This window comes from Phacochoerus africanus, chromosome 4 (assembly GCF_016906955.1).
Source record: "Phacochoerus africanus isolate WHEZ1 chromosome 4, ROS_Pafr_v1, whole genome shotgun sequence".
Taxonomy (NCBI): Eukaryota; Metazoa; Chordata; class Mammalia; order Artiodactyla; family Suidae; genus Phacochoerus; species Phacochoerus africanus.
The window spans coordinates 29,444,468-29,471,871 of NC_062547.1; the positions used below are offsets into that span (position 1 = coordinate 29,444,468).

The 27,404-nt window shown below is 36.1% G+C and overlaps 1 protein-coding gene across 2 annotated transcripts in view; it reads right to left on the reverse strand.

The window, feature by feature from the left end:
- Positions 1-1,986: 1,986 nt before the first annotated feature.
- The window catches only part of QSER1 (glutamine and serine rich 1), a 46,246-nt gene continuing 20,828 nt past the window's right edge, over positions 1,987-27,404 (reverse strand). Inside the window, exons 3-11 of one of the 2 annotated variants that reach the window (XM_047776048.1) lie at positions 19,935-20,263; positions 18,909-19,025; positions 17,771-17,904; positions 16,442-16,659; positions 13,364-13,501; positions 9,624-9,721; positions 6,267-6,419; positions 3,990-4,085; positions 1,987-2,975 (exon numbers count right to left, since the gene is read on the reverse strand). In XM_047776048.1, coding sequence (XP_047632004.1) covers positions 2,835-2,975; positions 3,990-4,085; positions 6,267-6,419; positions 9,624-9,721; positions 13,364-13,501; positions 16,442-16,659; positions 17,771-17,904; positions 18,909-19,025; positions 19,935-20,263 — 1,424 coding nt within the window. In that variant the 3' untranslated portion in view covers positions 1,987-2,834. The remainder of the gene's footprint in view (positions 2,976-3,989; positions 4,086-6,266; positions 6,420-9,623; positions 9,722-13,363; positions 13,502-16,441; positions 16,660-17,770; positions 17,905-18,908; positions 19,026-19,934; positions 20,264-27,404) is intronic. The other variant, XM_047776049.1, reaches the window with a different exon arrangement.

Consider the following 27,404-nt stretch of genomic DNA (forward strand, 5'->3'; position numbering starts at 1 on the left):
ATATTTTTAAGCCATTTTAAATTTAGATTTTTCCATCTCGATGTTTTCTATTTGATACGTAATAGAAAAATGGGCAGTTTCTACTGCTGACATAATTCATAAATCATTATTAATTTATGACTTCATTAGAAGATCAATTTAGTAGGAACTGGGTCATCCTGAAAATGCGAATAAGGAGGCCCCTTCTCCAACCAACTAGCAGTAAACACCAGACAAAATGATTTTTTTTTTTTTTGGTAAATTACTTCCATATTTCTGTAGGTAGGAAAATCCAATCTTTCTTAAAAATGTCTTCCTGGGTTACAGCAACATGTGCTTTATCTATTGAACTCTATCTAAAACCTAAGGTTATTTCTATATTATAAATTTCAGACTCCCTGGCAAGGAATGTGAAGGAATACCTAACCAGCTAGGTTATTTATTCAACGTCATACAAAGAAAGGACTCATGTATGGATATCGTAATAACAGTCCCACTTTTCTAAGGCCTGAGCTTGATGTTTTCGCCTACGCTATAGGGATCCAATGAGAGAAGATGGTGCAAAGGAACTGGGTCTCCTTCAGGCAGTATCATACCCTTGGCTTCTGATTTAATGAAGATGCTTGCTTTACTAATATGAATACAACCACAAACAGTTGGAGGGCAACTGCAGTTGAAAAGGAAATGGGTTATTTCTATAGGAAACAAGATTAACTTTAAGGAAATGTGGCTAGTGATTTCAAACATGTACTTCAAGAGTCACCTAAATGCAGGATGGCTTTTAGAAATGTTTAAATCATCAATGAGTCAGCGAAGTAAGCTGGGGGAGGTAACATAAAGACAAATTCTCACAACACTACATTAGGAGATGTAGTTATCTATTCTGCACTTTGGAAATGAAAGAAACCAATTCTGTCCAGAGTCAACAACAGGAAGAAATATGGCTGCATCCTCCTCTTTTCCACTCAGCAAAATTAATTTTATCATGCTCTCACTGCTGACATTCTCTCACTTGAATTTGGCAAAATGAATCTAATAGGTCATTTTTGTTTTCAAATAAGCTGCCTAAACAGGTTTTTAAAAAAACTTTCAGAAATGGTATATTTAATCATTGAGAGAAATTTCTATTTACTATCTTGTCTAATGGCAGGTACAAGCATTGCTGGATTAAGGATTATTGCTTTTAATGAGACAATCATCAGAAATAAATAGGTAAGCTTAACTCAAGTACTCATTTTTCACCCAATGCTACAATGTTTCATTCTTAAATCAAGTCACATGTTACCTTTAATTCTTTGCCAGTTTACTGAGGTTTTAAGTGTAAGAACTTGGCCTCTTAACTCAAAATCAAGACAATAGCAATAACCACATAAGCACATCTTATTTGGGCACTGAGCAGTAACACTGCTTTTTTTTTTTTTTTGATAGGACTTAAGGCACTAAATGGTGGTAAAATAAACAAAAGTATGATGATTAACAGCTTCTTAAGAATCCTAAAAAAGGAGATCGTTTAGAAGGACACTAGTAAATCTTTTTCTCAAACAAATAAGGCATCCTGTTGGCAAACACAAATAAAACACAAGGTCATGTTGAACCTAATACATTCACTGTCTCAGCTAAACTACTTGAAGAAACACTAGCTAACAAAATAAAAAGAGCCACGATAGCATGTATAAAGGTCGGAAAGGCACCAAAAGGAGAGCTCTACCACTTCCAGTTCTAAGAGTTGGGTAAGCTGTGTTTAACACTGCATGTCGTCTAATTATAAATTTGAACCTTCAAAATGTAGAATGCTAATTTTTATTTTGACAAATCAGCTAACCAAGTGCTAGTTTACTAATAAATTTATTTTCAGTAATTAGGAAAATCACTGCAGTGTCTAACACAACCCCATTTATAAAGCTTAACTAATTCTAGTACTGAATGCATATTCTGGATAACACTGAAGCAAATCTGTATAAACAAAAATGGTTACCTTGAGATAGAATTCACAATAAAAATTCAATATGTAACTAAATAGGATTTACTGAAAACAACGAAAAGTGTACTACAGATACATCAAACATAGTTATAATCACAACATTTTCCTTGTGAAAAATACAACTATTAGTGAAATAAAATGTACAGTTGAAGAATTTTCCAAAGGGAAAACAGTATAAAGGAAAATACTTTTCTTTGAGATAGGGAAAATAGTATGTCACTGTTTTTTCATCACCATATAATTTGACACAAAAAGGAGTCATAGAATTGCACCAATTCCACATCCAGTTTCCTGAACATGTTAAGAGTAAAAGGAGTTCATAAAGCAGAATGCAGTTTCTGAATTTTACATTTTAAACTGATGATATTCTCCTACAGAATGTCACATCACACCAGATCTGTTTACATAATGTACAATACTTCCCATTTTGTGGCCAGACATCAATATTAACATATGCTTTCTGCCACTTCTCTTTCATTCTGGTGTTTAGTCAGAGGCAGGAAAAAATAATCAAGTTACTTAAGTGTTATCTCTCTAGCAATAAAGAAAAATTATATTTAGTGCATGCTTCGTCATTTGTCAAAAAACATCTCTGAAAATAAAATTCAGTTACCCAATGGTTTACAAAATAGAAAAATCATTCATTAGGATACAAATGGGGTAGGATTTAGGTCCATTTCCAAAGGACTGACTTCCTTGGCAGCACCACTGTCCTTTAGCGAGAGGCCGTGATGCAAGTTCATGATCAAAGCAGGCGTGCCTACGTGAGACCACTGCTTGACATTCGATTATCTGAGGCCCTAGACACCATCTGACCACCTGCCTCTGCCATTTCATTAGTGCTAGAAAAGAGAATGGAATTTTTGTGGAAATGTTAGGAACATTTCTGCTGAACATGATTTAGAAGTTCTCCAAATTTTTCAAATAGGTCTTCCACCCATTTTACATTTTTCATACAAAGTTGAACAATTTCTTCCTGTCCTAAATCTTCGTTTTTTTTCTGCACAGAAGAAATCTAAAATAAAAAGAAATGCCAAATTAGCTTCTACCTGTCACTTTATAAGCTCTCTATGAGGGCTGTTTCTAGACCCTGAATGAAAAAAGAATTTGTACATTCATCTACCAAATACTGTTTTTCAAAAATTTCATCCACAGAGAATGATTCTTTCATACAAATTCAGGTGGCCTAACACTATCATTACTGGCTCCACAGGAGCAGGGAGAAAGGCTAGGAAAAGTGGTTCAAACTTTCTCTATTCCTTCCAATTGTGTTAAAAGCTGAATGACAAATGTTGGGGTCAATCCCACATTTCAGAGCATTCTAACAATAGCCAACATACCATCTTTACTTTCTCCTTGGCCAGACAGAGGTTAGATTTGTGCACATCTTTCCAGACCAGACCAGACCATTATCAAATGAATCATGTATAGCCTTGAGCCAACTTAACCCTTTAAACTAAAAAATCGATAATGCGTATCGAAAAAGGTTACTGTCTACAAGCATTTAAACTCTGAGGAAATTAATTCTTATATCCTATCTATCAAGTTGTATTAAAGTCATATATAATTTCTGAGCAACTTAAATTACCATTCTGAAAAGTTGCAATTAAATTTTAACTGTCATTTCTTCCTGCCAAGGCACAAAACCCCCATTTCTCTGCAACTGATAGGGATAAGGCCATTCTAGTGATAAGTAGAATAATAGCAAGATATTCAAAACAGTGATTAAAGTGAATTAATTAAAGCAGGATCATGATACAGTATGAAAGAAGAAAATGCAATGAAGTGCCATTTATTATGGCACTGTAAAGCAAGTATGACAGCTTAAAAACACTATCACTTAACAGCTCCTATAAGAGGTGGAAGATACAAGGATACACTGAACAGCACAGGGAATATAGCTAATATTTTGTAATAGTTGTAAGAGGAGTATAACTTCTAAAAATTGAATATAAAAAAGCTAACTACAGTCTTCTTAAAGCTCAAGTAACATACATTTCTTTCTTAAGTAAATGAAAAAAATAATTACCTCATCTTTACATATCAGATAAACATGGTATTTATAATGATGGAGTGAATGATACAAAGAATATAACTGTATTTTCTCTGGATCAACAGCAAACTCCTGAAAAAGAAGAGTTTATAGATATTTTTATTTAATGGAGCATCTCAACTAAGAACACTTTTATGAAAATACTTGACCAAAAGTCTCAATGAAAATCTTTTTTTACATTTATTTTTCTTGTTGTTTTTATAGCTAACATGGAAATTCAATTAAGCTTTGAATGCTGTCTTGTATCCAACGACCTTGCTCAATTCACAGCAGTTTATCTGCAGACTTCTTTGGGTTTTCAATGTACACAATCACATCAACAGATAATGACTATTATTTATTTACCTATTTAGGCCATGCCTATGGCATAAAGAAGTTTCCAGGCTAGGCGATGAACCCATAGCAGTGACCCAAGCCACAGCAGTGACAATGCTGGATCCTTAACCCGCTAAGCTACCAGGGAACTCCTCAATGGAAATCTTAAACATGACTTAATCTTTTTATTTTCCTCAATATAAGTATACATTATAGAAAAATTTAAACGGCAAACATATGACTTATAAAAAGTAAAAGAATTCTACAATATCTTGATTCAGAGGTTAACTGCATGTCACATATTTTTCCATGTTTCCTCCAATTTATATAACATATATTAATAACACTAGCATTGTAATGGGAAGGCAATCATACTATACATACTGCTGTGCAATTTTATTTTTCATAACTTTTTTTAATGCAAGTAAAACTTGGATATCTTTCTATTTATTAAATATCCCCCTTCCCTGGGAGTTCCCATCGTGGCACAGTGGATAACGAAACTGACTAGGAACCATGAGGTTGTGGGTTAGATCCCTGGCCTTGCTCAGTGAGTTAAGGACCTGGCGTTGCCATAAGCTGTGGTATAGGTTGCAGACGAGGCTTGGGTTCTGTGCTGCTGTGGCTCTGGTGTAGGATGGCTGCTACAGCTCCGATTAGACCCCTAGCCTGGGAACCTCCATATGCCGAGGGAGCAGCCCTAGAAAAGGCAAAAAAAAAAAAAAAATCCCCCTCCCATATAAATTACATGAGGGCAGGGATTTGAACCATTTTTCACCATTATTTTCCTAGTACTTAGAACCACATTTGGTATACTATAGGTACTCAAAATTTCTCACTGAAAGAATGAATGAATGTATTTTTTCTTTTTACAAAGCACATAGTATTACACTATCTGGGTGGCTCTTTAGTTTCACATTGGTGATACATAACTGAAATTGTTCTTACAAACAAGTCTACAATGAGCAAAGGCACACAGTTTTATGCATCTGTGAATGTTTCTACAAAACACTTTTTTTTTTTTTTTTTTTACTTTTTAGGGCTGCACCTGCAGCATATGGAAGTTCCCAGGCTATGGGTCAAATCAGAGCTACAGTCGCTAGCCTACGCCACAGCCACAGCAACACGGTATCCTAGCCACATCTGAGACCTACACCACAGCTCCTGTTGACACCAGATCCTTAACCCACTGAGTGAGGTCAGGGATTGAATCTGCATCCTCGTGAATCCTAGTCGGATTTGTTAACCGCTGAGCGACGAAGGGAACTCCCCAAAACACATTTTTGATGTGGAATTGATATGTTGCTAAACTGTTCTGAAAAGGCAATAATTTAGATGACATCTGCAAAACACAAATTCCAAATTTAATAATTTTACAGATTGAAAAAATTTTTTTTTGTCTTTTTGCCATTTCTTGGGCCGCTCCCGCGGCATATGGAGGTTCCCAGGTTAGGGGTCGAATCGGAGCTGTAGCCGCCAGCCTACACCAGAGCCACAGCAACTTGGGATCCGAGCCGCGTCTGCAACCTACACCACAGCTCTCAGCAATGCCAGGCCAGGGATTGAACCCGCAACCTCATGGTGAAATTTTGAATCTTAGGGAACGTGTGCATGCCCACTTACCTGTGTGCATTTTTATCCAATGACACACAAAAAATATTAAAAATATAAACACAAGCATGGGATAATTCCTTGCTTACTATTTATCTTATTTAGAAAATTTGTGAACACTCACCATATGCCTGATATTGTGCTGGCAATGTAGAAAAACAAAGAATAAGGCTGAGGCCCTGTTCCTTAGGCTAGAGCTGCTCATTCTTACCTGAAGACACTTCACATTTAACAATACAACAAAACATTTGTTTATTTTGATGTTTTAAGTAGGAATTATATTAACAATTAGAAAATGTATAATTGTATCAATCAATATATACTTACTTGTGCAGATTTAGTGCTTGTTTTAGAAGTCCTTAGAGTTTTTTTATTATAAGTTTTGCCATTCATTTTGATTTTAGAAATAGCAGATCCTCCACTTTTTGCTTTAGAATCTCGAGTTATTATTGTTAGTTCAGGAAAACTTTCCAAAGCATTCTTTAAAATAAAGCAAAAATAATTGACATCAGAAGAAAAGTGATCTTAACTACTTCCAGTTATTCAAAATTTATTTTTAAAAAATACAGAGGAGTTCCCACTATGGCACAGTGGGTTAAGAATACAGCTGTAGTGGCTTGGGTTGCTGCAGAGGTAGGGGTTCGATCCCTATCCAGGGGATCTGTTGTTGCTACAGATGCAGCATAGGTTGCAGCTGTCACTCAGATTCAATCCCTGGCCTGGGAACTTCCATATGTTGTGGGTGTGGCCATAAAAAAAGAAATATATTCATACATGTACATATATACACAAAAGATATGTGAGAAATACTGATGGGGTGTGGTAAATATATACAGTCTATATACATTTTATACACAAACACATGTGGGGTGTTAAACATGGCCACAAATTCTCTGGAGCTCTTCCCATCAAGATGTGGAGTCTATTTCCCCATTCCTTGGATCTGAGTGGAGCTTATGACTTGTTTTAAGCACAGCATGTGACATACTGTAGGGACTCCAGGATGAGACAGGGAGTTCCTTTTAGTGATGCCTCTCTGGCTCAAGGCCAGGTAAAGAAAGACATATGTAAGCTTCAACTGTTTTATAAACAGTTACAACCTTCAAGGCTACTCCTCTCCAAACTCTGTATAGGTTCCCAAGCACCTGGTATTATGACCCCTCCAGCAGTGAACTTTTAAACAAATAATTTTCTTAACATTTAGGAGTAAACTGCTTCCTTTAATAGAAACACTAGAATTTTGGGCATTTCCTACCAGAATGAGTTTCTAGCTTCATTCTCTTTCTTAGATTATTTGTGCTTTTATTATATACCTTGGTGCTTTCCATGTACCCAGAATTAGTATTTACAACAAATGGAATTTAAAGACAAAAAAATGGATTTTTAAATTTACAAACAATGGAATAGAGATGAAAGCAGAAAGTTTAATGATTTTTCTAATAACCACAAGATGTTCAAGATGATTGGAAGTACATGGATTCTAGAGGAAAACAGAACATCATTAACTTCAAAAGGCTTTAGGATTCCTAAAATTACCAAGATTATCATGGGAAATGGTGCTAGTTATTTCTGAAAAATATAAAAAATTTTATAATCTACTGTTTATACTATTTTACCTTAATCATTCTAACTTGTAATATTGTGTGCGAATCTGGGCTTTGAAATGCAAACTACTATAAGTGAAAATAATCTATCACTGCTGGATATCACTATTATATTTATGGTTATATTAAATAACTATAATTTCAAAATCATAAATTTTTTTTCTGTAAAAATAAGAATATGAAAACTAATTTTTCAGTTGTTTACCATAAACTATTTTATAAAACTTAAATATCTACTAAGTCTATTAAATTCCAAGTGGTGAGTATATTTTAACACAAGTTGTTAGAGAACTGGTTTGACACTTCTAAAACAGTTAGCCAAAATTGGTCATTTTTCAGATTTAGTAAATATTCAGAAAACGTAATCTAACAACATTCCCTTGTTTGCAGAAAACATGGTATTATTTCCCAAAGGAGTATTCCATCTGACAACAACAGTTAAACAGAAAATACTAGACTAGCAGTAAATAGAACAAAATTCTTAGCAATGGGTGTCTTACTAGCGTCTGACTTTTTTCCCACTTTCTCAGTGAAGAGTACAAGACTACAAGAGTTGAGCATTATTGAACTTCTTTAATCTCAGAGCCTTAATTTTCACCTAGCTAAAATGAAGTCAATTTTCACTTTTATGTGGAGTTCAGATAAAATACAGATGTGAAAAAACTATACACATAACTCAAAGGAGTCGAAAACTTATGTTCACACAAAAACCTTCAAATAGATTTGAATAGTAGTTTTGATTAATGCCAGGATTAGGAAACAACCAAGATTTCTCTCAGCAGGTGAATGGATAAACTCTGGTGCATTCAGACAATGGAATAGTATTCAGTGCTAAAAAGATATAAGCTATTAAGCCATGAAAAGACATGGTGGAAACTTAAATACATTATTAGTAAGTGAAAGAAACCAATCTGAAAAGGCTTCATACTGTATGGTTTCAACTGTATGGCAGTGGTTTGGACAAAGCAGAATCATGGAGATAGTATAAAGATCAGTGGTTGTCAGAGGTTAGGGGAGAGAAAGAGATGAACAGACAGAGCACGGAGGATGTTTACGGCAGTGAAACTACTCAGTTTGATACTACGATAGTGGATAAGCCTAAATCATTGGAAGCTAGAAGAGTGAACTGAAATGTACACTATAGACTCTGGGTCATAATACTATGTCCATGTAGGTTCATCAGTTGTGACAAATGTGCCACTCTGGTGGGAGATGTTGGTAATACGGAGGTTATTCATGTGTGGGGATGGTGGTACATGGGAACTCTCTTTTGCTGTGAACCAAAAACTGTTCCAAAGAAATAAAGTCTACTAAAAAAAAAGTTACACAACTGCATTAAAAAACTAAATTCAAGGGAGATATAACCAAATGATCCTAGGTGTTATATGTTAGACTTTGAATAAGAAAAGTTGGAAAAATTTTGACTACTAAGTAGCTTCTTTGATACATTTTCTGAGTTTAGATGAGCTTTTTGTTGTTCTCTATTTCTGGTAATACCAAAACCGATTTATAGTGCTAAGATATAGTAACATTTTTATATCTCCTACCATTGTGTGAGGATCAGTTTTTCCTCAGATACTGGGCAAATCTGGCAAGTAAAGGGAATTTTGCTAACTGCTAAGGCCAATTTTTATTCTAGATAAAATTTTGAAAATTTGAAAAACAAGATTATAATATAGTAGTTTAAAGTACTGGAGCTCTCTTGTGGAGCAGGTTATTAATCTGGCATTGTCATTGCACAGCTTGGGTTGTTGCTGTGGCATGGGTAAACCTCCACATGCCGTGGGTGTGGCCAAATAAACGAAGTACTTTTGAAAACATCTGGAAGGTATTGTATAGAAGGAATAGAGGAATATAAGAATCTGAAAAGTAAATGTAAGCAGAGAAAAACAAATGATTAATACTAAGAATGTGCTTAAAAAATAAAAAGACAAATTTAGGACTCAATGCATAAAAATCAAATTTTTGTTGGGTGAAAAATTTAATCAAACTGAGAATGACTTTCGTAAACTTTCCTTCCTATTATAATTAAGACTATGATTGCCAGTGAGTCTGCGAATAAATCATCTGAAGGAAATACCTTGAATGACTGATCCAAATGAAGATTCAAAAGAAGTCTCTTTCGGTTATCATTCAGCATGCTATCTATTTTTTTCATATGAGGCAAAAGTAGCTCATCTAAAAGAAGATACAAATTTACAGCGACAGGATAAACTATCAACAGAAAACATTAATAGATTAAGACATTAAATTATATAAAGTATTAACCATAAAATATTGGACATGAAGCTTTTGGAACAAAAGCTAGCTTGAAAAACAGGTTTACAATAGCCAAGTGAGAAGGGAGCAGTGTAGTATGATAGAATCAGAAGTCCTGGGTTTAACTCCATCTATGCCACCAGAACTGACTGCCCAGTGGGCCAACTGTCTACTTTTTTTTTTTTTGTCTTTTTGCTATTTCTTTGGGCCCCTCCCACAGCATATGGAGGTTCCCAGGCTAGGGGTTGAATCGGAGCCGTAGCCACCGGCCTACGCCAGAGCCACAGCAACGCGGGATCCAAGCCTCGTCTGCAACCTACACCACAGCTCACGGCAACGCCGGATCATTAACCCACTGAGCAAGGGCAGGGACCGAACCCGAAACCTCATGGTTCCTAGTCAGATTCGTTAACCACTGCGCCACGACGGGAACTCCTGTCTACTTTCTTTTGACCTCATTAATCGTGCAAACAGTAATAGTATTACAAAATATAAATTTAACATTAAACTTTTCAAGTAAGATACTATAGCTTGGGGCAAAGAAAAAGTAGGGCAAGAAAAATAGTCAAAATTCAGCTTTAAAAACACAAAGAAAGACTCAAAATAATTATCTTAGAAAAGGGGAGAGGGAGTTCCTGTTGTGACTCAGTGGTAACGAATCCAACTAGTATTCAGGAGGACCCTGGATTTGATACTGAGCCCTGCTTAGTGGGTGAAGGATTCGGAGTTGCCATGAGCTGCGTGGTAGGTTGCAGATGTGGCTCAGATCTGGTGTTGCTGTGGCTGTGGTGTAGGCCGGCAGCTGCAGCCCTGATTTGACCCCTAACCTGGGAACTTACATATGCTGCAGGTGAGGCCCTTAAAAAAAAAAAAGAAAAAGAAAAAAAAAAGGGAGAGAGTACAAGTATAACAAAGATTCCCATCCAAAGGTTTCACTTTCTTTTTCACTGCTCTGATGTGAGCCACAGGGAAGTCCTCTTTTTCACCCCTCTGAAACTTTAAGCTCTTTTTTTTTTGTCTTTTGTCTTTTGTTGTTGTTGTTGTTGCTGAAACTTTAAGTTCTTTTAAAGCATTTTTCAGAGCATACGTTTTTCTTTTGGTGCTATATTAAATATTTTAGGTTATTAGGCTATTTCTTTTCTTTTTTTCGTCTTTTCTAGGGCCACTTCCGCGGCATATGGAGGTTCCCAGGCTAGGGGTTGAATCGGAGCTGTAGCTGCCAGCCTATGCCAGAGCCACAGCAACGCGGGATCCGAGCCGCGTCTGCAACCTACGCCACAGCTCACGGCAACGCCGGATCCTCAACCCACTGAGCAAGGCCAGGGACCAAACCCGCCACCTCATGGTTCCTAGTCGGATTCGCTAACCACTGCGCCACGATGGGAACTCCAATTAGGATATTTCTTAATTTATCAGCATAACAACATTTTAAATACTAATTATCTTTAACAGTCTTTCTGAAAATGCGTATATAACCCTTAGATCTGGTTACTAACTTCACAGCTAAATAAAATGACTTTATATTTGGAGAATAAATGCAAGCAGAGACCAGCAAAAGAACACTTCCTCTAAGTTCTCAGGGAGAAATGCTTTCTAAGGTCTCTACAACATACTTGACAGCTTTCTTTTATCTTTCTAGCAGTGATTAAATCTATTCAAATACTATAAGAATTTATATGTCACAAAAACAAGTTTTAAATATTTGTGGATTTAAAAAATATATAACCATTAAAATCTTCTCTACTCATTTTTTTTTTTTTTGGTCTTTTTGCTATTTCTTGGGCCGCTCCCGCGGCGTATGGAGGTTCCCAGGCTAGGGGTCGAATCGGAGCTGTGGCAACCGGCCTACGCCAGAGCCACAGCAACGCGGGATCCGAGCCGCGTCTGCAACCTACACCACAGCTCACGGCAACACTGGATCGTTAACCCACTGAGCAAGGGCAGGGATCGAACCCGCAACCTCATGGTTCCTAGTCGGATTCGTTAACCACTGCCCCACGACGGGAACTCCTTCTCTACTCATTTTAAATGAAGAAAAATATAAAAAACAAGCATAAGCAATAGAAAAAATCACTTAAAATACAACCACCCAGAAATAAGCACTACTAAGAAATGTGTATTTTATATGATGGAAGGGATTTTGACCGAGAGAGAACGTTTAATGGCAAAAATGCTGATTTGGGGAATTAAGGTTGGGTTTTAATTGTGGCTTTTCTACCACTAACTTGTTTGGTAACTTTAAGAAATACATCTAATCTCTTTGAAATTTAGCCTACAAAGTAAATGTTTTAGATTAGGTAATCTCTAACATCTTTTCTAGCTCTACAGTGGTTGATGTATGAATTACTCTCTCTGACTATATGGTCAAAAAAGCAAGACTAGAAATCAGAAGACCTTGGATTTTAATCCTTTCTCCGCTACTTGTAAGTTGTGGGCTCTTAAGCAAGTCACTTAACCTTTTTGAGTGTCATTGTTCTTATCCAAAAAAAAAAAGTCTGTCTAAATTGTTCTGGGATTAGTAGAGAATAATGTACATCAAAATATGTGGAAATAATAAAACAATACATATTATTAGGCACTTCTGTTGAAGTACATTGTTACTATCTTTGTTACTGTCTTTTTGATCTTATACTTGTTCAATTCGTTTAGTTGTTGTTTTGTTTCTTTTGTGTTTTTGCCTTTTCTAGGGTTGCTCCCGAGACATATGGAGATTCCCAGGCTAGGGGTCTAATCGGAGCTGTGGCAACCAGCCTACGCCAGAGCCACAGCAACGTGGGATCTGAGCCGCATCTGCAACCTACACCACAGCTCACAGCAATGCCAGATCCTTGACCCACTGAGCAAGGCCAGGGGTCGAACCTGCAACCTCATGGTTCCTAGTCGGTTCAATTCGTTTTGATACAAGGGTAATAGAAACTGGCTCATTAATCCTTTCACTCTCTCCCTTAGCTGCCCTGATTAATTAATTCTCTAGTAGCTGAAGGGTAAACATTAGTGAGCTACATTAGAAATACAAATTACCAGTTTATTCCATGTCCATTTCACTATTTTACTATAATAAAAAAATTGCTAAAGGGAGAGTAAAAAGGAATAATTTAACAAATATAACCTAAGGCATTTACTGTTTTACCACTATTCGATAAGAAAATAATTGTGATATATTTTTTATTGGACACAAACATACAATTTTAATCTTTATACCACTATTATCTGGTCATCTTTCCAATATTAGAAATCATAACATATTGACATCTGGCCCCTCCATGTAACAGACACTTAGTGAAATATTATGAGGATGATATAACAATTCTAGAATTGAAAGAAACTACTGCACTGTTACATATTCTTCATGAGTAGAAATCAATACAAAATATATTAATACAAAGTTGTTCAAATATTCAAACAATTCACCCCATTTTATAGAATCAATATATAAACAGTTTATTAACTGACAACATATAGGTGCCTATTATTAAAACCACATATTAAACATGCAACTAGCAGAGAAGAATAAAAAAGATCCAGGAGGTACTACCAAGAATACTACTTAGCAGACTGTACCATTGCTCTTCTCTAAGGCTTGCATTGTGTCAGGATCCAAAGCAATGCTAACAAGCAATTCCATGTAACTCTTAAAGGTTTCCTTCATGGCTCTTGTGTTCAAAAAACGAGTGACAAAGGGAGCTGGAGGATTAAATTCTGGGAGGGAGAAAATATGACATATAACAAGTGTTGGTGAGGATTAGAAGAAACCGGAAGCCTATGCATTGCTAGTGGGAACATAAAACAGAACAACCACTGTGGAAAACTGTTTGGCAGGTCCTCAAAAAAGTTAAACATATAATTATATGACTCCAGCAATTCTACTCTTAGGTATATAAAGAACTGAAAACAGGGGGATACAAACATATATTTGTATGCCAATGTTCATTGCATCATTATTTACAATAGCCAACATGTGGAAGCAATCTAAGTGTCCATCAATAGATACAAAGGTAAAGAAAGAAAATACAGTGGATAAACTATTCAGCCATAAAAACTAATAAAGTTCTAATAAATTCTCTATAACGTGGATGAACCTTTAAAACATTATGTTAAGTGAAATAAGCCAAAACACTTAACATGAGATATTTAGAGTAGGCAAACTCATGGAAACAGAAAGTAGACCAGAGATTATCAGTCACTGGGGGAGGGATGAATGAGGAGTTATTCTGCAATGGTTAGAAGGTTTCTGTTTGGGGTGATGAAAAAGTTTTGGAAATAAAGAGCTGTGATAGTTGTGCAACAGTGTGAATATAATTAATGCTACTGAATCATACACTTTAAAATGGTTAAAAGTGGACGATTTTATGTTACATACATTTCATCATTTTTAAAACTGGAAAAAGTCAAATAGAATATGTACATCAATGAGCTAATAACAAAGATTTTCATATGACCAATAAGCAATGTTATAAAATCATTTATGGATGAAAGATACTTCAAAGGGTAAAACAAACCAGTAGATTTTAATATAACAAGCACAAAATGTTGAAGAAGCCACCATTTGTTAAGTATATCAAATAAAAATTTCTTTCAATATTAAGAAACATATCCATAATTATCTGAAAACGTTAATTAAAAATACTCCTCCCTTTCCCAACTACATATCTAATATGAGGATGGGTTTTCTTCATTTATGTTAACCAAAATAATAGTAACAAATCGAATATAGAAGCAAATATGAAAGTGCTATTCTTCTAACTAAAATAGTTAGTTTAGGAAAATACAGTTGTGTTTAAAGAAGTTTCAAAACAAATAGTTTGAAAACCAACAGCTTATAAATTTATTATTGACATCTACCTTCTTAAAATGCCTACCTAAGTGTTAGTGACACCTAGTGGTAACTCAAATTACCAATGAAAAAATTTTCACCCTGACTGTTATTTGAGAAGCTGTATAAATGAGTGCAAATTCACAACCCAAACTTCTTTATCCTAAACAGTAGGCAAGAATGCTAACTGTAAAATTACATGCACCATTCACACATACATGAATTTTTTATAAATTCTTTTTTTCCTCCCTCTTTTTTGGTTGCCCCACGGCATATGGAGTTCTTGGGCCAGGGATCAGATCCAAGCCGCAGTAGTGACCTATGCCACAGCTGGAGCAACGCCAGATCCTTAACCCACTGTGCCAGACTGGGGATCGAACCTGTGTCCCAGCACTCTAGAGGCACCACTGATACCATCGAGCCACAGTGGGAACTCCTTCTTTATAAATAGTACATTTAAAGTAAACTTTGGTATGAAGAAGAATTTTTATTAGGATTCTATTTCTTTTTTCTTTTCTTTTCTTTTTTTTTTTTTTTGTCTTTTTAGGGCCACATCCCGTGGCATATGGAGGTTCCCAGGCTAGGGGTCTAATTGGAGCTGTTGCTGCCAGCCTATACCACAGCTCACAGCCACGCCAGATCCGAGCTGTGTCTGTGACCTACACCACAGCTCACAGCAATGCTGGATCCTTAACCCACTGAACGAGCCCAGGGATTGAACCCGCAACCTCATGGTTCCAAGTTGGATTCGTTTCTGCTGTGCCATGATGGGAACTCCAGGATTCTATTTCTGTTCAAGTAATCTCTAAGATCAGCTCCCAAGAAATGATACTTGTCATTGTCAGAAACCACCCTGGTCATCAATCTAAACAGTACCCCCGACATCCAATTCATCATTCAAGTTCTGCCAAGATTACATTCTGAGTTCCTCAAACCTGTCTGTCCCCTCTCCTCCATCCCTGCTGCCACAATTTAGGTGCAAACTTTCAATTTATATCTGAACTATCATGTTTCATCATTCAAATCCAGATTTTACCATGTTGCTCCCTTATTTAAATTAAGGACCTCCCCCCCCACCCTTTGCTTACAGGATTCCCAAGCTTTTTAGCTTTCTCATGGCATACATAGTCTTCCATCATTCTTTCATCATTTCCTGACCATCTTCAAATGTATGCTCTAAAAGAAGGGGCAGCAAACTTTTTCTATAAAAGGGCTAGATGGTAAATATTTGGGGCTTTAATGGTCATATGCTCTCTGTAGTAACCATTCAAATCTGTCCTGTAGTGGGAAAGTAACTGTATAAAAATATGTAAGTGAATTGGTATTCCAGTAAAACTTTATTTACAAGAATAGGCTGCAGATCAGATCTCGCCCTCTAGCTGTAGTTCGCCAGCCTCTGCTCTAGACTAGTGAATTGCTGGAAATTTCTTGCATATATTACACAACAAGTTTGATGGCTGATGGAATGTTTACTGGTATATTCCTGTGTTTTATAACTATCTCAGGTTTAATTTCTAATGAAGTAAATTTAAACATATGTAGCTTACATAAAGGCTCTTTAATGTCTTCAACAGTCTTTAAGAGTATAGAAGGGTTCTGAGGTCAAAAAGTGTGATGATTGCTCTCCATTCCCATTTCCTCACATTATAAAAGAGAAATGTTTTACCTAGCTTAGTCATGTGCAATTATGTGCCTAAGCTGAATTTAATTAGGTAGCTAAATTCCCTGAAAAATACATGTATTTTGAATTGTCAGCATCCACTGCTCCTCTCCATTCATGAGGATAACCTAAGCGTATCAAAGTATTCATTTCATGGAGAACTCACCCTCATCATCACTACTACTAGAGTGGATCTCAGGAGATGAGTCAGATTGGGATGATGAAAATTCTTCTTTCCATTTCTTCCTTTTCTTTGGTGGTGGCTCAGCCTTTACTTTTAGCTGCTTAACTTTGGGTTTTATGGAAGGGGCTTTTGTCGTCGTAGTTTTTGGTGTTGGAGGATCAGAAGTTTTACTGCTACTACTTGGCTTTGTCTGAACAGTTCTGCAATGTTGCAAACAGACTTCATTAACACACTGAAATCTAGTCAAATTAAAATAAATTAGATAAAAAACTTGAAAAACACTGGTGAAGAAAAGTTTACTTAATTACCCCGCCAATATAAAGTCCAAGTCTTACACATAACAATGGTGATTTCCCCCAAAATTATCTTTAAATATACTCTTTAACCACTGACATTCAATATTCAGTTAAGGGACTATTAATTCACTTCCTAATTCTCTCTTTCCACTCCTTCCCTCCTTTTATGATCTCATTTTCCTGACTATGAGGCTGTACAACAGATGATCAATGGACTTCGAGAAGTAATGCATGATAAACCCTTGATAGCTACATCTAGCTCTGACCATCAGAAATTCTCACAGGCTCTGGTGGTGGCAGGTTTTGATGTGGAATCCCAACTGCATCTGTTCTAGAGCCTCTCAAGAAGGTCTGCTGTACACTAGTTCTGCAGATTTAAGTGAGTGGACAAAATTCCATCATAAAAATAAGGTGGGCCTCATTCAGTAAGTTGGAATCTTAATTAAACTAGATCTTCTCAGCACTAGATTGAGAATATCTAGGTTCCATCCCTTTTCCCAGAAAGAGCAAAAGGAATGTGGCTAAGTCATCTGTCTCCAAATTCATGCTCCAAACAACCCAGAGTCACATTAATATATGATGACAATTCCACTGTACTTGTACAGGTCTTATAGTTTTTCCCTAAATTTTATTCATTTTGAATTTTATATTTCTTTATTATTTTTACTTTATGGATAAAAAAGGATCTTTAGAAAGGTTATCTTAATCTAGGTCACAAAAAGATGGATTCAAAACTCTTGACTCTAAATCCAATTTTTTCACTATACTAGGGGGACACCAAAAAGGTTCAGGGAAGAAAAAGGTACCCATCTCACCATAAGAGCCATGGGCTTTATAGTTCTTGCCTCATTACTTCAAAAGGAATCATTTATTACATCAGGCACTGAATTCAGACTTGTATATAATAGAAAAAAAAAATCAGTCTCTTTAATTGATGTAGTTTTTTGTACAAGACATCACCAATAATAAGCTCTCCAATAATTACAACAAATATATTACATAAGATAATAAATACCTGAGAGTTTGTGAAGGCTTATTTCTTGGTTTTTTGGAACACACTCTGACATACTCTTTTTTGTTTGTGTTTTCAATGAACTTCACGTATATCCTTTTATATTTATTCTTTGCATCTCCAAAATATCCAAGGTACTAAGCAAGGAAACACTGAGTTACACAATTATACATTTTATACATAAAAAATTACTTTGTTGGCTTGCTAATTTTATCACGTAGTCATCCTTCAAGATTTTCAAAATGCAGCTCTGGCTAGGCTAATTGCACTCTCAGTAAAAATGATCCCAGCCGCCAGGGATCAGATCAGAGCCACAGTCTCGACCTAAGCCAAAGCTGCGCAATGCCAGATCTTTAACCCACTGTGCCGGGCTGGGAATTGAACTTTCATCCCAGTGCTCCTCAGATGCTGCCAATCCTGTTGTGCCACAGCAGGAGCTCCCCAGCCTCATTCTTAACTGCAAGTCCATACACAGGTGCTATCTTATTTGGCTAATCATCAGATGCTTACTTACTCAATGCAATTAAACAACGACCTAAGTAGAAAAGAACAATTCTGTAAGTCTTCTTGACAAATCAGGATATTGACTGGCAAAATAATCAATATAAGAACCTCTAAGTCCATGTGAATTCTTTATAGATTAAAACTAATTCCTTCCTTTTATTAAAAAAGAAAGGTTTGGGAGTTCCCTTCATGGCTCAGCAATTAATGAACCCAACTAGGATCCATGAGGAAGTGGGTTCGATCCCTGGCCTCACTCAGTGGGTTAAGGATCTGGCATTGCCATGAGCTGGGGTATAGGTCGCAGCCTTGGCTGGGATCCCGCATTGCTGTGGCTGTGGCATAGGGCGGCAGCTATAGCTCTGTTCCGACCCCTACCCTGGGAACTTCCATATGCAGAAGGTGCGGCCCTAAAAGGCAAAAAAACAAAAACAAAAAAACCAAAAAAAGTTAAGCAATTTAAGAAGACATTGATTTTATTTTAAAATCAGAGTATTATATACTCAGTAGTTCAAATTTTATGCTAATTTACAGCAGAAACTCTCAATATAAAATACGTTTAAATTTACATCATTTGATATTTTACCCAGGATCACTGTGAAAAAATAGGAAGGTTAATGTAAACAAGCATTTTACTTACACTGTTGGTAGCAGCAAATTCTCTTTGCCCATCTCGAATTTCAGGAACAAACTTCTGTAATAAAGCTTTTTGTACTTTCCAAATAGCTGGGGGTTCTTTTCCTGTTTTCAAAGCTTCCTGTAATAAGAAGAATTAATCACATTTGTAAAAACTAGCAACATATTCTAGATTTACAGAATCTAAGGAATCTTAAAGACCTATCTAGCTCAACTGTTTATCTTTTACCTAGTTGAACTTTTGCAATAATTCTTATAAGCTGGCTATTCAGTCTCTGCTTAAATTCCTCCAGAAGTGGAGAGTACAAACCCATTAGCTTTGTATAGCTATTGGAAAGTTTTCCTCTAACGGTACTGTCATACATTATTTATGCAATTTTTTAATAGTATGTATACAGTCAAAACAACCAGAAACAAATATGCCTAAATATTAATAGTTAATTGTGAATAGAAGGAATATATATAATTTAAATGTTATGTTCTTTATTGCATTTTTAATGCCATTCTTCTCCACTCTAATTAAAAAATAAAATCAAAAGCAAGCAAACAAAACCCCATAAGTTTTCTTAAGCACAGCTAAAAATTTCTTAGATGAAATTGTAAAATTCTAAGCATGGTTTACAATTTGAAATTACGAAAAAAGTCTAATTCTACTTTTACATTATATTATTATTTTCTTTAAAATTTTAAACTAGATAAATAACCATTTTTCTCCAAATCCCTACTAACACAATGACTTGAGAACTTTGAAAAAATTAAATTTTGAAACTGCTCCAAATAATAGTACCTAATGCAATATATTGGCCAGAAATACAGAAAACTCAGACAAGAGTTAAAATTATTTTAAGTTATTTTCTTTTTCAAAATATCTGACTTCTACTAGTTTGATTTTATTTAACAATTAGAATGATAAAAATATAATCTTTTGTAATTCAAGCTAGATGCATGCTATTAAAAGTCATCATAAAGGTTATATCATAAGGCATGCCCACTAAACTATGACCTTTATAATTGTGAATATTAACATCACCTTAAAAGTCTCTATGTCTTCTATCTTTACCACAAATTCATCGCGCTCTCTGTATTGGCCTTCTCCTCCACTTTCTGTATTCTCTTCATCTGTAAAACCTTCTATGGCTACAGTGTCTTGTCCTTTTGCATACTGGTCTGAAGGAAGACCATCAAGTTCGATGGGATTTGGGGGTTCTGCAGAGTTTATATTTTCCAGGCTATTTACTGTAGATGAAGTAGAGTAGAGAGATTCTTGCTTAACTGCACCCACAGTGGTGGAGGAAGTAGTAGCAGTACCGGTAGTGTTGGCAGCTGGGCTAGTAGTTGCCACCTGCAGGGCTTCTGAAACTAGATCAAGCAAATGCAAATCAATAATACAGATTATTAAACATTTACTTGCTGTGAGTAAAGTCTGCAATGTTTAAAAGAAAGATGATTATTTTTGCCATCAAATTGTTTGAAACAATGAAATTAAAGAGTAGTTGTTAATTTCCAAGAACCAAAGTGGTGACAGTTACATCTGGATGACAGAACTTCCATCGACCTAAAGTCACCCCCTAGTTCCACTTAGATAGTATAAAATATTTTTAAAAGAATAAGTGATGCAAGATAAGGAAGGGTCAGTGGACTGAAGCTGTGAAGAATTCCTAGAAGAAGAGAAGCTGCTTGCAAATGGAAAACAAAAACAACACCTGCAAAATAATTTGAAACAGTTCTAGAAGCTACAGAAATTAAAAAGATTATAAAGTAGTAATACGAAAAAACTGTATGCTGGGGTTCCCACTGTGGCTCAGCAGAAACAAATCTGACTAGCATCAAAGAGGACGCAGGTTCAATCCCTGGTCTTGCTCAGTAGGTTAAGTATCCAGTGTTGCCATAAGCTGTGGTGTATATGGCATTGCTGTGGCTGTGGCACAGGCCTGTGGCTACAGCTCTGATTTGACTAGCCTGGGAACCTCCATATGCCACAGGTGGGCCATAAAAAGAAAAAAGAAAGAAAAAAAACTATGCTAACAAATAAGATGAAATGGACAAATTCCTAGAAAGACACAAACTACCAAAAAAAAAAAAACCTCAAGGAAAAAATCTAACATCTGAACAGACCAATAGCAAGAGAATAAAATAAATTTTAAAAATCCTACAAAGGTAAGCACAGGCCCAAGTGGGTACACAGGTAGGTTCTATCAATAATTAAATAAGAATTAATACCAATCCATCATAAACTCCAAAAAATAAGAGGAACCACTTCCCAAGTTGAGGCTAATATTATTCCAACACCTAAGCCAGACAAAAACATCATGAAAACACTACAGACAAGTATCCTTTATGAATATAAACACAAAAATCTTCAGCAAAACATGATCAAATATACCAAGATATAAAAAGAATTATATATCATGACCACATGGATTTTATCCTAGGGATGCTTGTTTAACTCAACAGCTAAAAATCAATCACCATATTAATATGATAAAGAGCAAAACCATACGATCATCTTAATAGGTACAGAAAAAGTGTTTGGCAAAATTCAGTATCATGAATTTAAAACTTTCAAGATAAAAACACTCAATAACCTAAAAATAGAAGGGAACTTCTTCAACCTGATAAAGGGAATCTATAAAAACCCCATAGTTAACATCATAGTTAATAGTAAAAAATGAGATGCTTCCCCTTAAGAAGGATGTCTGAAGAAATAAAACTCTATTTGCATATGAAATGTCCCTGTCTACAGAAAACCCTAGGGAACCCACTAAATATTAGAACTAATAAATAAATTTAGCAAGTTTTCAGGATACAAGGTCAATATATTAAAAACCAATTGTATTTGTACATACTTGAAGCATAAAAAATGAGTTTAGGAACAAAATTCCATTTATAATATCATTAAAAAGAAACTATTTAGGAATAAATTTAACAAAAGAAGTGCAAAGCTTACACTCTGAAACCTATAAACATTGTTGAAAAAATTAAAGGTCTAAATAAGTGGAACAACATCCAATGCTCATGGATCAAAAGACTCAATGTTGTAAAGATGGCAATACTTCCCAAATTGATTAAAGGAATCAGCACAATCCCTATAAAAATCCTAGCTGCATTTTTTTTTTCAGAATTTGACAAACTATTCCTAAAATTGATGGAAATACAAGAGAATCCGAATAGCCAAAATAATCCTGAAAACAAAGAACAAAGTTGGAAGACTCAAATTTTAGAAATTTCAAAACTTTACCACAAAGCTTTAGTAATAATTAAGACAGTGTGATGGTGGCAGAAGGTTAGATGTACAGACCAAAAAAGTAGATTGAAAGTCTGGAAATAAACTCTATCTTTATGATCAACTGATTTTCAACAATGGTGCCCAAAAAAATTAATAGGGGAAGAATGAAAAGATTTTTTAACAAATGGTTTTGGGACAAGTGAATAGGAGAGCTGCACACAAAAGAATGAAGTTGGATGCCTACCTCACAACATATATAAAATTTAACTAAAAGTGGATCAGTTTTTTTTTTTTTGGCCATACCCACAGCATGTGGAAATTCCTGGGCCAGGGATTGAACCCATACCACAGCAGTGACCCAAGCCACAGCAGTGACAACGTCAGATCCTTAACTCACTGAGCCAGCAGGGAACTCTGGAAAGTGGATCACAGTCTTAAATGTGAAAGCTAAAATTATAAAACTATTAGAAGAAAAACAGGGGAGCTTCTGCTGTGGTACAGTGGTTAAGGATCTGGCATTGTCTCTGTGGTGACTCAGGTCACTGCTCAGCTGTGGCAGAGGTCGCAGCTGTGTTTGGATTCAGTCCCTGGCCTGGGAACTTCCATATGTTGTGGGTATGGCCAGAAAAGAGGAAAAAAAGAAAATAGGCGTAAATCTTCAAGATATTTTTTTTGGCACATATCCAGAGCATACAGAAGTTTCTGGGCCAGGGATCGAACTTGAGCCATAGCAGTGACGATGCCAGATCCTTAACCCATTAGGCCACCAGGGAACTCCCTTATGACCTTACAAGTAACAACAACAACAACAAAAATACGTTGAACTTCATCAAAATTTAAAATGTGTGTTGCAGTTGATTCCATCACAAAAGTGGAGAGATAACCTACAGAATAGGAAACTCTATTTACAAATCACATATTTACCAGAGATTTTTATCCAGAATATATAAAGAATTCTTATACCCCAATAATAAAAAAGACAAATAACCCAATATGAAAAGTGAGCAACATGGCTAGGCTTTATGATATGATGGCATATTAAAATGTGTGATAGGCAGGCACGAAGAACAGACTTGTGGTTGCCGAGGAGGGCGGGGGATCTGGGGAGAGATGGATTGAGAGTATGGGGTTAGCAGATGTAAACTATTATATATAGAATGGATAAACAGGGAGTTCCCGTCGTGGCGCAGTGGTTAACGAATCCGACTAGGAACCATGAGGTTGCGGGTTCGGTCCCTGCCCTTGCTCAGTGGGTTAAGGGTCCGGCGTTGCCGTGAGCTGTGGTGTAGGTTGCAGACTCGGCTCGGATCCCAGCGTTGCTGTGGCTCTGGCGTAGGCCGGTGGCTACAGCTCCGATTCAACCCCTAGCCTGGGAACCTCCATATGCTGCAGGAGCAGCCCAAGAAATAGCAACAACAACAACAACAACAAAAAGACAAAAGACAAAAACAAAACAAAACAAACAAACAAACAAACAAACAAACAAAAAAGAATGGATAAACAACAAAGTCCTACTGTATAGCACAGGGAATTATATTCAATATCCTGTAATGAACCATAATGGAAAAGAATGTGAAAAATAATATATACATATATAACTGAATCACTTTGCTGTACAGCAGAAACTAAGACAAAATTGTTAATCAACTATATTTCATTAAAATAAATTTTATGAAAGTGAGTGAGGAACCTATTTGTCCAAAGAAGAAATAAAATTTGTCAATAAGCACATGACAGGCTGTTGAACATTATGAGTCATTAAATCAAGGCAACTTCAGTAGACAACTGCAATCTCATACCTACTAGAACAGCTATAAAAACATACCGACAATAACATGCTAGCAGGCATGTATGAAACTAGAAAGAATGTAAAATGGGGCAGTTACTTTGGAAAACAGTTTGGCAGTTCCTCAAAATATTAAGCATGGAGTTATCACATAACTAAGGAATTCCAGTCCTGAATTCCACTTTACAGAGAAATAAATTTTTAAAAAACTTTCACACAAATACATGTATACGAATGTTGACAGCAGCATTATTCATAATAGCCACTAAGGGGAAAAAAAATCAAATGTCCATCAACCGAGAAATGGATACACAAAGTAAGGTATATCCACATTATTTGGTAATAAAAAGGAATGAAACACTGATACATGCTACAACATGGATAAACACTGAAAACATTATGCTAAATCAAAGAAGCTAGTCACAAAAGGTCAAATATTATACTATTCTTTTTACATGAGATAGCCCCAAAACGGCAAATCTATAGAGAAAATAGATCAGTGGTTGCCTATGGCTGAGTGTGAGTGTAGGTGTGGGGAATGACTTATTGCCAGTTTCTTTTTGGATGATGAAAATATTCTAAAAAAAAGGAAAGAAAAGAAGGAAGGAAGAAAAAATTCTAAAATTAGATTGCGGCCATGGTTACACAACTCTTCAAAGTCACTAAATTGTGTACTTTAAATAGGTGAATGTTACAGTATGTGAATTATAATTTAACAAAGCTGTTAAAAAGGGGCTTGGAAGGCTAGAGCTAAGAGAGAAATTCCAGGTTGAGAAACAAATACAAAGAGCATGAGGCACTGCAGTGGTAATTTTGAGTAGAGCTAATGAACAAACATAAAAAAATATATACTAATAAATAAAAAAGGAAGGCCAGTGATACCCTTGCTCATGCTGAGCTGTAGGCAGCAAGAGTGGTTTGATGATAGGCCAAAATATTGTTCCCTGAAGAAACGGAACTCTACTTGCCTACAGGAGGGGTTGAGAGGAAATCAAATCAGAGCTTGAGACAAATCCAGACCTATGAAACAGAAGAAAATGGAAAAGCAGATTGGCAAGGGAAATAAGTGAATTACAGTGCTTGGCAACTAGAGTAAAGCTCTCCCTTATTCTAATGACAGAGAGGATAGGCTAGGTGGTCTAGCAGCTGTCTCCAGCCAGCACACCTGTTCTGTACCCCAAATTAAACTATTATACACTTGCATGATTCATCCCAATCAAAGGGAGAGGCCTGCTAAGGAAATACAGATGAATAATTATCAGGTCATTAGCTGTACATCTTCGACCTACACCACAGCTCATGTCAATGCCAGATCCTTAACCCACTGAGCAAAGCCAGGGATCAAACCCTCAACCTCATGGTTCCTAGTCGGATTAGTTTCCACTATGCCACAACGGGAACTCCAAGAAATAGTGTTTTAAATAGTCAGTGTTTGCTTAGATATATTTCACAGAAAAAAATGTTCTGAAAGAAAGAGAGATAAGGAAAACATACTAAAATTGCTTAAGATAAGATCAGAATGGCAATATTAAAAACAAAAATGGGAAATGTGAAAAAAGATGTCATGATAAAAGGAAATTTAACTGTAGTAAAATGATATACCCAATTACTTGGGTTCAAAATATCAAGCAGGAGTTCCCGTCATGGCTCAGTGGTTAACAAACCCGACTAGTATCCATGAGGACGTGGGTTCGATCCCTGGCCCAGCTCAGTGGGTTAAAGATCAGGCGTTGCTGTGGCAGTGGTGTAGGCCAGCGGCTACAGCTCTGATTTGACCCCTAGCCTGGGAACCTCCACATGCCGTGGATGGGGCCCTAAAATGACAAAAAAGACCAAAAAAAAAAAAAAATCAAGTAAACTGCATTAGAAAAGCAAAACACAGCTGCATACTTTATCACACCTTTTTCAGGAATCAACAGATGGAGCAATCTAAAAGCAAATAAGGATCGAAAGTATTTAAAAATATATTTTTATTAAAAATTTCAAACACACAAAAGTAAAGAATACAAACCTTCATAAAACACAACTCAGGTGTAATAACCACAAACATTTTGGTATACTTCTTTTACCTTTTCTGCCACCCTTTTATATTTTTGGGGGTAGTTTAAAGAAAATTCTAGACCTATCATTTACTTCTAACACATACACATATATTTTCTTAAAAAATCTGATGTCACTAATTACATTAAACAAACAAGAAGATATAAAGGACTTGAACAATATTACCAATAAAACCTATTTGCACTTGGTATTCATGGGATATTTATAAAAATTGACTGTTTACCAAACTACTAACAAAATTTCCATAAATTTCATTTTTTTTTTAGGGCCGCACTCTCAGCATATGGAGGTTCCCAGGCTAGGGGTCCAATTGAAGCTACAGCTGTAAGCCTATGCCACAGCCATAGCATCCATAAATTTCAAAATGTAGACATTACTTAAGCCATATTGCCTTGACCACAATACAAGAGGGCCATAAATTAGTAATAAAGGAATACCAAAACACCACCAAAACCAAAACCTACTAGGAAACAGGCAAACCCCATCATTCTTATAATTATAGGGTTAAAAAGGAAATAAAAACTGAAGTCACAAACTGTTTAGAAAGGACAATGAGAGCACTACAAATTGAAACCAGAGGAACAGAGCCACGGCATGGTGTAAAGAAGGAAACTTTAATGCCAATCATTAGAAAGTAAACAAATACAAAAATAAACTAGCCAGAGAGAGAATATTAAACCCAGGGAAGATAGGGAAAAAGAAATGGTAAAACTAGAAATTAAGAAAAAGTGAGTGGGAGTTCTCTGTTGGCTCCAGTCGGTTAAGGAGCCAGCATTGTCACTGCTGTGGCTCAGGTTCAACCCCTGGTCCCAGAACTTCCACATGCCAAGAGTACCCCATAACCCCCTGCAAAAAAAGTGAGTGAAAAATGATAGAGGAGCAAAAAAAGACAAGTACACTGATTCTTTAAAAAGAAAATAGGTAAACCTTTCACAGATTGATAAGAAAAAAGATTCAAATAATCATTTGGAGCAAGAAACAGAACACAACTACAGAAACAGAGGAGAGTAAAAACTTATGAGGGAATACATTGTACAACTTTATAACAACAAAACTTTAAATCTAAATGAAAGAGATGATTTTACTAGAAAATATACTTTTTTTTTTTTTTGTCTTTTTGCTATTTCTTGGGCTGCTTCCACAGCATATGGAGGTTCCCAGGCTAGGGGTCAAATCAGAGCTGTAGCCACCGGCCTACACCAGAGCCACAGCAACACGGGATCCGAGCCGCGTCTGCGACCTACACCACAGCTCACGGCAACGCCGGATCGTCAACCCACTGAGCAAGGGCAGGGATCGAACCCACACCCTCATGGTTCCTAGTCGGATTCGTTAACCACTGCACCAGGACGGAAACTCCCCAGAAAATATACTTTCTTAAATGGACCCAGATAGATCAAATTGTCTCAGGAAAAAACTGGAAGTCT